The sequence below is a fragment of the Perissodus microlepis genome, chromosome 13 (genome assembly GCF_051167445.1).
Source record: "Perissodus microlepis isolate ML-2025 ecotype Zambia chromosome 13, ASM5116744v1, whole genome shotgun sequence".
NCBI classification, from domain to species: Eukaryota; Metazoa; Chordata; class Actinopteri; order Cichliformes; family Cichlidae; genus Perissodus; species Perissodus microlepis.
In genome coordinates, this window is record NC_140473.1 from 19,761,644 (window position 1) to 19,774,108 (window position 12,465).

Genomic DNA, 12,465 nt, shown 5'->3' on the forward strand with positions numbered 1-12,465 from the left:
TTGTTAAAACCAGACTTAACTTGTCTGACACAAAGTTTCCAGATGCAGGTGCAGTTGTGTTATAGCTGAGGTAACACCTCGATCAATTTATATTACATGCACACATTGTTAATAGGACAACCTGAATTAGTTTTACTGCAGAGTACCATCTGATATAACCCTCCTCATCGAATGCCAGTCTATATTTCATGTATTCATCCATCTGTATGCTGCAAGCTACAGTATTTATCTTTCAGCTATCAACTCATACCTTCAAAAGCCGACTCGCAAACATGGAGCTTTAAAGCTACACCTCATAACGAAATCTATTATTTCATACCGAGTTATATTTTGTTGTTAATGTAAAATATCTTAATAAATCAAAATGAAATCAATCATTTGACAAAAATCAAAAGTTTCATCGGAAGCCATCTGTTATGCACAAAAATCACAAATTCACCCCAACTTACTCCCGTTATTGTATCTCATGATCATGAAGCAGATGGTTAGAAATGACTCAGTCTGAACACTGAAGCCACATACATCATCCTCTCATTAACTGTCAGCATTGATGCTCTCAGAGCAGCTGGCACAGTTAAAGTCACCAAAACATTACCATATCCACATGATGCCTTAAAAGTGGCCAAGCAGGAAATCACAGAGTACTGTGGAGTACTCTTTAAGAAGCAGTGATAAACACCTGGAGCAAGCATTTGTATTTAAATAGATTAGCTTTATTATTCATTTGCAAATAAAAGCTTTGTGGTTACACCTTAACCTTTCTGCTGCCTTGTCTTGAATTTTGATGAGGAATAAAAAATGTGGAGCATCTTTTACCCTCTGATCTATTTTTAAGAAGTGTAGAAGAATTCCCACCTCTGGAGCTTTCTGTTTGATTCAGGGCAACATTACTCAGCTGTGTGTGTGACTCAGACAAGAAGAAGCTGCAGGAGAAAGAGGAAGTACTTAAGTGAGGTCTCATGTTTCCTTTATCATACATGTGCATGAGTCTTTTGTTCCCTCCTGTCTTTTCCTGTCAAAATTTAGAAATGCACAGATCTGAAAGAAGCATATATGTCTTCAATACATGCATGTTTAATTGATTGCACAGTGAATGCACCGTGAAACTCTGATTATTCTGAGGACGGTGCCAGTAGTGTAGTTCTCAAAGCTGGACGACAGTCAAGGTTTGCATAAAGACCAGATGGGGTTACAGTAGGTTCATTAGTGTTTTTATTGCTTTGAATCTGGAACAATGTGGTTCTCACGTTGTACCGTGTGCTAGCAAGATAATCTCTGTACTTCTTAATTAGAGCTTGTGTGCAGCACATGAAAATCATACCACAAATGCCCTTTGAAAGAAGTCTTAGTAACAATATCTTATAGCTACAATAACACTTTTGTGGGGATTGCATTAGCAGATGTTTTTGTCTGAAGTCATGGAAAATTAGTTTTTTGATATCATTCTTTTCAACAAACGCACCAAAACAAACAAAAACATTTTTTGTTTAAACTTTTTTCCAAACAAAAACATTTAAAATATTGCACGTTTTTACGAACACTGTTTCTCAGGAGACCATAAGCCTAAAACTGGATAAGTGACTAAGAGAGGGGATGGATAGATGGATAGATGGAGTGATATGATTTAGTGATGTAGAACCATTCCAGAACAACGGGAAATCTGAGTGAATAAAATTACCCTAAATTAATGTGTTTTTCCAGTAAAATAAATTGACCAATTTTCCGATATCATCATGATGACTTTTATTTAAACAAATAAATAAATAAAACTTGATCCTTTTGTGTTTATGATTATTGAAAATTGAACTATTTGATTGCTTGCCAATGTATTACACAGGATGACTGGTCTCGAGAGGATGAATGCCACTGACTCCTGTGGTTATACAGCACAATCACTAGTCTGAGGTTGACATTTGTGCTTCAGAATGAAATGTCTATTTTGGTCTCTATTGGATGGATTACAATTCAATTTAAGGTAGACAGATATGGTCTCTGTTGGATTTGGTGACTATGTCACCCCTCCCACTGTCTCCGAGGTGGTCCTGGCCTACTCTTGATGATGACTGGTTGACAAGGGAGGGTTATAAGCCACTGCAGTTATCCTGGGGCTTCCAGGTTGTAAAAGCTGGCCTAGATGAATTGCTGTCTGTCTAGTTCACTCACCCTTTTTGGTGTTTGTTGTCGTTTATGTTTAATAAATTATCTTTTAATGAAAAATAACATCTTGTGTGGATTTGTTCATTTTCACACAAGATTTCACAGGACTTTGGAATCCTGTGAAAAACTAAGTACTCCACATAATACAATAACATGTAGAACCACCTGTAGCAATAGCTTGAAGCCACTGCGTTACTTTATCAGTCTGTCGCATTGTCGTGGAGGAGTTTTTTCTTTACAACATTACTTCAGTTCATGGAGGTTTGCAGGCATTTGTTTATGAACAGCTTTCTGAAGGTCCTGGCATTTCAATCAGCTGAAGTCTGCACTTTGATGGTGCCACTGCAGCACATTGAGTCTTTTCTCCTTCAGCTATTCTGTGTGTTTGGGATCATTGTCCCATTGCATGACACAGTTTCTGCTAAGCTTTAGGTGTTGGACAGATGGCCTCACATTTGACTCTAGCATATTTTGCTATTGATGGCAAAACATGTAATAGACACGCTGGTCCACCTCATTCAATTCACCCTTTACTAGCTTAATCGTTTCTGCTTTTTAGAATAGAATAGAATAATCCTTTAATTGTCCCACAAGGGGAAATTTGGTTTTTAAGGACTCTGCGATGCACTTTTTATGTTTTTTGCTCACTACCGACGTCTTGGCTTAAAATATATTACCTCTTTCTGCTGGTCTCTTCTAGATGCGTCTCCATTTCATGTTTTGGAGAGGCAAAGTGTGAAATGGACACGAGGAACCGGCATGTCTATAACACATTTTGCTGTGATACTGGGTTGTCAGGTCATACCCCAAACATTACCCCTCCACCACCGTTCCTGACAGTTGTGCTGTGTTTGTGCTGATTTGCTGACATGGTGCTGTGCATTAAGCGACATTTTCCCAGAAATTCTGTGGTTTGTTCAGATGCAGCTTTGAAAAGCTAAGCAATGCTGGCATGTTCTTTTAGGAGAGATGAGATTTTCTCCAGCCCTTCCAAACAAGCCTTACTAGTTCAGTCTTTTTCTGTTATACTGTCATTAAATTTAACCTGCTAACTAAGATCTGACCCAAATGTAGACGTGGGTTTTTTGTAGTTTCTCTGAGTATTGTCTGACCTTTGGGCTAGTCTGTTGGGACGTCCACTCCTGGGAAAATTGTAGTACTGTGTTAACACACACCAAGATGCTCCACACTAACAAAATGCCAAAACTGGTGGTCACACTTACTGATAATCAGTTAATTAAGTGCATTTAATTAGCAGGACCTAGCTGCTACTGACCCTCAGTTACTGCTCAGTAATGGTGCTCTTTATTTTTCATGGGACTACAAATAAAACTTTCTTTTTCACATGATTGTAGCTTGAACCAGTTTGTGAAAGTGACCTCTTTGACCACTCATCTTAAATCATTTTTTTATAGTTTAAATTTGTCTCATTTTGGAAAAGCAAGTGGGCATCAGTATTCAGTTAATGCTCAAAATATGCAGATACATAAACACATATTGGCATGTCCATAAGCAGTAGAATCAATGTTTACAAGCTGAACAGATGGCTGGAGCATAACAGACTTGTAATGCTATTAATTTAATATTTGCTGACATTTTTGCTGCAGACGTGAACACGCAGTGTGGACTTTGTCCTTATGGTGAGTTATCCATGGTATCAAAACAAATAACTCTTGCTGCTCATTAATTTTATCATGTGAAAAGCTTTCAAATCAGATTTTTTTATTTTATTTTTAAATTTTGAATTATTGCCTTTATAAATTTGGGGAATGTTAAAATTAACCATGAAGTCCTTGAAGATACTGAAAACAGTAGTATGAGGTTTTCGCTTGAAGGCAGTGATACTCTTTAAACATTTCTGCAGTGGTTTGGGGGACAAAAAAATAAATAAAAAATAAAAACCCAGGGGAAAAACAAAAAACAAATGCGGCATTCCTGGACAAAAATAGATGATCTTTTTATTACATCTATGAGCAGGGCAGGCTGTTTGCTTAAGGGCATGGGGAAAACTTTGACATTTAAGCCCAACATTCCCATGATTCATATTATGTGGTTTGTCTGGTAGATTTACTGGAAGAGATTAGGATAAACTGCTATATAAGGAATACTTGGAGATTAAAGACAAAGAAAACTAGAGAATAGAGGCCTAGTGAGACAAGGGGACATAAAAGAAAGTCATGCCTTCATTATCATCATTATCTGCTGTTTTCCTCGGATATGTCATGTTTAAACATCTACGAATACTGTATGTAAACCCTTCTATGTGCTTCTGCAATTAATGAGCAGACCAGAGGGAGCTCACGGTGAAAGATTGTCTAACAGAAATTAAAAAGATGAGTCAGTTACATTTTCTCAGTGTGTGCACGGTGATTCTTTTCTTATTCAGCTCGCTGTAGCTGCTGCTGATTAAAAGAGGTTGCAGCACACGGGTGACTCCAGCTACTGTGGCAGTCTTGCACAAATTTGACAGCCAATTTATTTTGCTACAGTCTTTTAAAACACCCGTGTGAAATGCCACATTTAGATTGTAGTGGCTCTTTAGCTCTAAAACTTCATCACTGCATATTTTCAGGAATTTAGAGGGTCTGCCATGTTTGCATGCTTTTATGAGTTATTAATATTTTGTTTATGAGCTTTGTCCTTTATGATAAATTTGCACACACATACTGTATTCTGTGTAATCTACTGCAATCTACTTCTACTTTACTATTGTGGTATGATGACCTGTTATAGCTTGTTCAATAAACTCAGACAACACTGTAAAGACGGTGACTGCACTGACATTTTAAATTGAGCTTGATCAGTTTAAGAGACCTGACATAATCTGATCAGGAAGTCAAATTTGTACAGCGTTTAAAGCTCACATAAAACCATAAATCCTTTGATACTGAACTGAATTTTTACCTCACATGGTCGTAAATGTTTTTTTTTTACACAAACAACTTTTACTTTGTCAGAGTGGGAGAACTGTAGCGAGCGCCACTCCTTCGTCGTGCCCTGACACTCGGGTCGCATGAAGTCATCCAGCAAACTCATGTTCTTCTTCCTCCTCTGCTTTCTTGTCCTTCCCACGCACAGTGACTTAATCGCTAGGTCTGTACACAGCATTTCGTGTATGGCAGGTTTGTGTCTGCCACTACACTACCCACTCACTAAATCTCCCAGGGAGATGTGGTATGCACACACCTCCAGACTGGAGCTCCTTCTAAACTCACTGAATACTTTCAGCTAATTGCCCTCACTTGGTGTGCTTCACAGTGATATGGTCAGCTCATCTTTTGCCCTTTTGGTGAATAATTCAATTTACTGGGGGCAGTTTTGTCTTGTGACAAGACATGATTGTTTCAAATTTTTGATTCAATTTGCTTTGCATTGGATTTAAGTAGGATAGATGACACAGATAGCAAGGACCTTTGAAAACTGCCGCAGCATTTGGCGAGATAATGCCTACCTCCATCCTTTTTTCGTGGCTTCTTTTATTCTTTTCCCACTCCTTCTAGAAGCTCTGCAATTAAGAAAGCCTTTAACTTTCAATCCTGATGCTTTTGTATAAAGTCTTTGTTCTGCTGCCACATCAACAGCAGCAGCAGTGGGAGGGACCCTTAAATGATTTTTCGTGTTAATTATTATTTCTCCATGACTTAATCATCGTGGGAGAATAAAGGTGTTGGAAGATTGGTGCTATAGTAAAGCATTGTTCAAGATCAGATTTGCTGAATTCTCTATGCATCATCTCAATAAAAATACATATGATAAATGTTTAAGAAGACAGCTTGGCACAGTTTCAAATGTCAAAATGCACAGCATTTATTGCAATATCATCACAAACGTATTAGCAAAATTCAGACACAGTTTTGACAAAAATAAATAGATTTTTTTTTTTTGCCTTTTAAAGGCTTCATAGTGTCACAGTAAAGTAAAAACACAACATCCTGATTAGTCAGTGTTGTCTTACAACACAGATATCGCACAGCCACTCATATGACATGAGCTCAAATGTTAATTACACATTACCGAATAGCTGCTACCACATTCAATAACATTTCACCTTGTGCTGCCTTACGCAACCAAATAACGAGGTTGTATTACAAAATAAACATTACTTACAAAACGGACTACTTAACAGGATTAAAATCACACACTTTACCATAACACAACCATTGAGAAAAGTGTTCCCTCTGTTGAGTTGTGATTCAATCAGAGACTTCATAGGCACTTTAGAAGTCAGGCCTCACAGTTATACTGTACAGTATTTTCAATAAAACTATCAGTGTGGTGCAACACAACTTTAAAATATCATCTGCTTTAAATGATTCCATGAACACATGAAGTATTTAATCCAGCTTTCTTCATCATGAGTGAGGTCAGAGGTTATGCTTGAATTTCAGTCAAGACATGCAGCCATTCGCTTTAGGTGGAACACAACACTTTGAGCATCTTTTTCAAACAATATAACTTATAAATACATCGACTTGAGGTAATCAGATACTTCTGTTCCTTTGTTCTGCATTTTGGAGATGGGGCGGCAGTCTTGTTCACGTGCGCTGCAGTTTGTGCCTTTGAAACAGTCACTAGATTACCATGCCACAGCAGTCTAGGTATTTCACACAAATTTACCAGAATGCTACAAAGCTATATCACGAAAAACATGTACAAAAAGATGTACACTTGTATTAAATCCTCAATGCCATTAAAGTCTACAAACATAGCTGGCCTACATCCCCCCCCCCTCCCCACAATAAACCTACTCTACTGAGAGTTAACAAATAATAATTGAAAAGCACATCTACGGTAAGTAGCACTGTGTGACATGCTTCTTGTAATCATGAACATGGGTATCTGCTGTAAATAAAGAGATGTCACTGTCAATAACGGTCAATGCATTTTTGCATTCAGGAATACAGATGCGAAAAAAGCAGCACAATCTGAGCATTTAGCTATCTAAGTCAGAAACGGTGGCAAATTAATAAAGTACGGAGATGCGGAGTAACACATTGCTGGTTTTGGTCTTTTCATTGAATTTGTTCACAATAAAAAGTACAAAATATCTTGTCCCTTAACAAGTAATTACGTGAGAAACGTTTGATATTATAATATCACTTTTTATGTTATCTCAAACTCAGAAGAAAATGTCAGCATCCAAGATCAACACTTCACCTGTCACTGTGTTGACGTTCACTGGCCGAGGGGTTTTTCGGTCGGTGGTTGGACATTGTTGGTTGCATTGGAGGAGTTGTCACTTCTCCTTGCATTGTTCTCTATCCTGAGTGAGGAGGAGTTGAACGTGCTCCTCTTGAGGACTTTGTTTGCCAGAAGGCTGCAGGTCTTCCTGTACTGGTGACGCAACAGTGAGTAGACAAATGGGTCGCTTGCTGCCTTGGTGTAGGCCAAGCATTTGGACAGCACACCCCAGTGAGGGTTTATGGGTCCTGGGATGAAAAGCTCCACAATTCTACCTCAAACAGAGAAAACATGGGAAGAAAAGTCACATACAATTGATGGACAAAGTGCAGCTTCTTACATGAGTGAAATGGAAGAAATCTACAACACTTAATGAATCTCCACCAGTGCCTCAGCACTGTGAAAATGTCATCACTTCATTTCACTTCACTGAAATGTCATCACTATGTGCGGGGATTCTGAACAGATGGCTGTGGCTTTTGTGGATTCTCAAGTTCTTGCAAATGATGATTTCTTTTTAAATTCCTATTACATCAAAATAAAGGCTGGACAAACCAGCAAGAGCAATTTTTTGCACTTGTTATTAACAGCAAGTGCAAACAGTGAGTGCACATTATACTGTAAAGAATGAAGTAAAGATGTAGTAGCTTAAATATTTAAAATATTATCTTACACATACAGTAGTTACCACCATCTGTATTGCTGTACTTGATAAGCTTTTGATCATTAGCTGTAGTCCAATATCTCCTTGATGCCAGTTGTTAAAAATGTATTTTTAATCTTTTGATTCAAAATGAAGAAAAATGTACAAAACCTTCACATCTTCTGGTGACAGTATGGTGGTAAATATCTCTCACAAACATGGATTCTGCTCCCACCCACACACACATACGCATCCACAAACCATATACAGCATTATACATCGCTCCTCACCTTGTAATGACATAAGGCGTGAAGCACACCATAAATGTGCCGATGAATGTACTGATTTTTTTGGTGGCCCTCTGCCTCCTCCGCTTCTGTTCATCCAAGCATTTCTGGCGTACACTGTCAAAGCACACAGGTAAGATTATCTCCCTTGTATGCACAACCAGAGACATGCAAACATAATTAAGCAGTCAAAAGAGAAGACATATGAGGCAGACTTGAAGAGAACAGTACACTGTGCACTGTTATCTAAGACAATTACATCAGAGATTCTCACACTACAGAGATAAAAAGAAAATATACAAAGAGAGAGCATTTCAATTCTGTTACTAGGAATCAAATGTGGTTATTTTATTCAATCAAATGTCCAAAATTTTATGACAAATTTTGATAGAAATTATCAATATGATGGACAGCTTTATAACAGCCAGTAAATCTGTAAAGATTCTGGTTGATTTAAATAAATGCACCAAATAAAGGTTTTCTTATATAATCACAATTTGCTGACAGAATGATTTAACCTCCAAAGTATCCAAATGATTGTTTGACAATACATTACACACTGGATAACATAAATAACAACGGGTGGAAATATTTTATGAAAAGACACATGTATTAAAAGGACAGGTGGATTAGAGCGAATGCATCTCTAATGCTTGTTTACCTGGGGTGGATATCCACAAGCAGCACCAGTGTCTGCATAGTAATGACGTCGATGCGTTTACAGTGAAACCTCGCAACTTTGAGAACTTTGAGATACGTTACACACAGCACGATCAGCGTGAGAAGGAAAGTGAGAGAGTGCAAAACCACGGTGAAAATGATGAACTGCGTCCCGGCTCCCTTCGCTCTCACACTGCACAGCGTGCACGATGCGTAAAGGTGGTTGTAGCCGACCCAGGAACGGCAGGTAGCCACCGTGGAGAAGCAAAGTGAATGTATCCACGTGTATCCTAGAGCTATCACTGCATCCCGGTGCCGTATTCTTGAGTGGTAGCTCAGCGGGAAAACCACCGCCACCCATCTATCGATGCTAAGAGCTGCCATGGTCAACATGGAGTTTGTGGTGAGAAAAGTGTCGAGGAAACCCACAATTTGACAGAAACCGCTGCCCCCGGGGTGGCCCGTGGTGATGAGCCCAATCAGAGTTAGTGGCATGTTGGACACGCTCAGCAACAGGTTGCAAAACGTCAAATTGAGAATAAAAAGGCCGGGTACCTGTTTGCGGATCTCCGGATTGTACATAAAGCAGATCAGCACCACAACGTTGGACAGCAGCGACACGACAATAATCCCCAAAACCAGCACAGAGGCAACTATGTCCGCTGCGTCCATCATGCTTCCTCTCAGAAACCCAGACTTTTGAAAAGTGCATCCACAGTCCTGATGCGAGCTGTCATCGTGAGTTGTGGACACAACGTATATGAGTCCAACAGATGAACATGCTGCTTACCCTTACCGGGATACGAACGTCTTCATTACACGAAGCTACTCTTCCAGCAGCGTCGAAGATGGGGTTGTGGGAAATTCGCACAGAGACCGCTCACCTTGTTACTGTGGGGGAATTTAGAAGTCTTCTTTACTGGAATGGGGTCACAGTAGGAGGCTGGTTCTCTTGCGGCGCTGCGGTAGTTTTTTCAATGGTCATGTCACTGGTCTCACACATCGGGGGTTCCTGCTGCGCAATTGCGCACTGACATGATGGACGGCTTTTTTTAAGGACAAAAAGTGCTTAAAGCAGTCGCTGTGTTTGAGCACTTACAGTCTATTGTCTTTTACTGCCAGCGTCTGAAGCACGCTGGTGCACTCATGTTCAAAAATAGCTTTTTAGTGTAAAAATAGAAGTGCGACGCACGATTACGTGGCTGGTGGTAAGGCTGATGTCATAAGCGTCACGTTGAACTCTGGAGTTTGGTAATGAAATGTTTTTGTGGGGTTTGGGGAAAAAATAGAAGCTTTAAAATATTTAAATAGCTAAATGAATGTTTTGCAAGTCAGTGTGACGAGATTAAATGGCAACACTATCATCACTTTATTAACATTTCACAGCAGATACACTTTTGCCCAGAGCTCAGAAATCGTTGCGAGAACTGAGTTACCGGAGCCGTAACAGCGCAGCGTTCAAAGCTTTACGTGGTGCTTTAATTGGACGCAGTGCAGCTGGATTACATCCAGGGTATTAGTCCACAGTGCAGCAGTACCACCGCCTCTGGCACAAAACAGAACCGCGTGCATCCCCCAGCCCTGCAAAGGAAGGCACACTGTTAGAGATACTGTGTTTTCAATAGATCAGCAGTGTGTGTGTGTGTGTGTGTAGTGTGTGGACATAATTTATTAAACCCCCCAAAATATGACTATCCAGAGTTGGGACCAGGAAGCAGAGTTGCAGTCTTACACGCCTCTCTGCAGCTTCTCTCCTCCTGCTACCCTCCCAAAAACCCATCTCCATAGAGACTGTGTCAGCTTCCAAAAAGACAAAAAACAAACTAAAAACCAGCAACAAACAACTTAAACATAAACAATCAAAAAGAAAGAACAATACAGTATCCACATCTGAACCAAAGAGTAAAACAGTGAAATGTGGATTATTAAATATTAGGTCTCTCTCCTCCAAGTCTCTGTTAGTACATGACTTAATAATTGATCAACAAATTGATTTACTCTGCCTTACAGAAACCTGGTTGCAGCAGGATGATTATGTTAGTTTAAATGAATCAACACCCCCGAGTCATTCTAACTACCAGAAACCTCGAAGCACAGGCCGAGGGGGCGGTGTGGCAGCAATTTTTCACACCAGCCTATTAATTAATGAAAGACCAAGACAGACTTTTAATTCATTTGAAAGCCTGATGCTTAACATTGTCCACCCCAGCTGTGAAACTCAGAAACCAGTCTTACTTGTTATCATCTATCGTCCACCTGGGCCTTACACAGAGTTTCTGTCTGATTTCTCAGACTTTATATCTAATTTAGTTCTGAGCTCAAATAAAATAATTATTGTGGGTGATTTTAACATCCATGTAGATGCTAAAAATGACAGCCTCAACATGGCATTTAGTCTGTTATTAGACTCAATTGGCTTCTCTCAAAATGTAAAAGAACCCACCCACCACTTTAATCACACTCTAGATCTTGTTTTAACATATGGCATAGAAACTGAACATTTAACAGTGTTTCCTGAAAACCCTCTCCTGTCTGATCATTTCCTGATAACATTTACATTTACAATAATTGATTACACAGCAGTGGAGAGTAGATTTTATCAAAGTAGATGTCTTTCTGAAAGCGCTGTAACTAAGTTTAAGAATATAATCCACCCACTGTTATCATCTTCAATGCCCTGTACCAACACAGAGCAGAGCAGCTATCTGAACGCTACCCCAACAGAGGTTGATTATCTTGTTAATAATTTCACCTCCTCACTACGTACGACTCTGGATACTGTAGCTCCAGTGAAAACTAAGGTCTCTAATCAGAAGTACCTGACTCCGTGGTATAATTCTCAAACACGTACCCTAAAGCAGATGACTCGTAATCTGGAGAGGAAATGGCGTGTCACAAATTTAGAGGATCATCATTTAGCCTGGAGAAATAGTTTGCTGCTTTATAAGAAAGCCCTCCGCAAAGCCAGAACATCTTACTATTCATCACTGATTGGAGAAAATAAGAACAACCCCAGGTTTCTCTTCAGCACTGTAGCCAGGCTGACAAACAGTCAGAGCTCTGTTGAGCCAACCATCCCTTTAACGTTAACTAGTAATGACTTCATGAACTTCTTCACAAATAAAATTTTTATCATTAGAGAAAAAATTACCAGTAATCATCCCACAGATGTAATATTATCTACAGCTACTCTTAGTACCATTGATGTTAAGTTAGACTCTTTTTCTCCAATTGATCTTTCTGAGTTAACTTCAATAATTACTTCCTCCAAACCATCAACGTGTCTTTTAGACCCCATTCCTACAAAACTGCTCAAAGAAGTCCTGCCATTGATTAATTCTTCGATCTTAAATATGATCAACCTATCTCTAATGGTCGGCTATGTACCACAGGCCTTCAAGCTGGCTGTGGTTAAACCTTTACTCAAAAAGCCATCTCTAGACCCAGCAGTCTTAGCTAATTATAGGCCAATCTCCAACCTTCCTTTCATATCAAAAATCCTTGAAAGAGTAGTTGTCAAACAGCTAACAGATCATC

General features: G+C 39.3%; 1 protein-coding gene across 1 annotated transcript; it reads right to left on the minus strand.

Moving 5' to 3' along the window:
• Positions 1-5,946: 5,946 nt before the first annotated feature.
• Positions 5,947-10,130, minus strand: LOC146375071 (G-protein coupled receptor 26-like). Its single transcript, XM_084949197.1, has 3 exons — positions 8,930-10,130; positions 8,272-8,385; positions 5,947-7,609 (listed from the first exon to the last, which is right to left on the minus strand). Exons 1-3 carry the CDS (start codon positions 9,601-9,603, stop codon positions 7,333-7,335), a joined length of 1,065 nt encoding a protein of 354 aa, XP_084805323.1. The 5' UTR covers positions 9,604-10,130; the 3' UTR covers positions 5,947-7,332.
• Between the last annotated feature and the right edge of the window lie 2,335 nt (positions 10,131-12,465).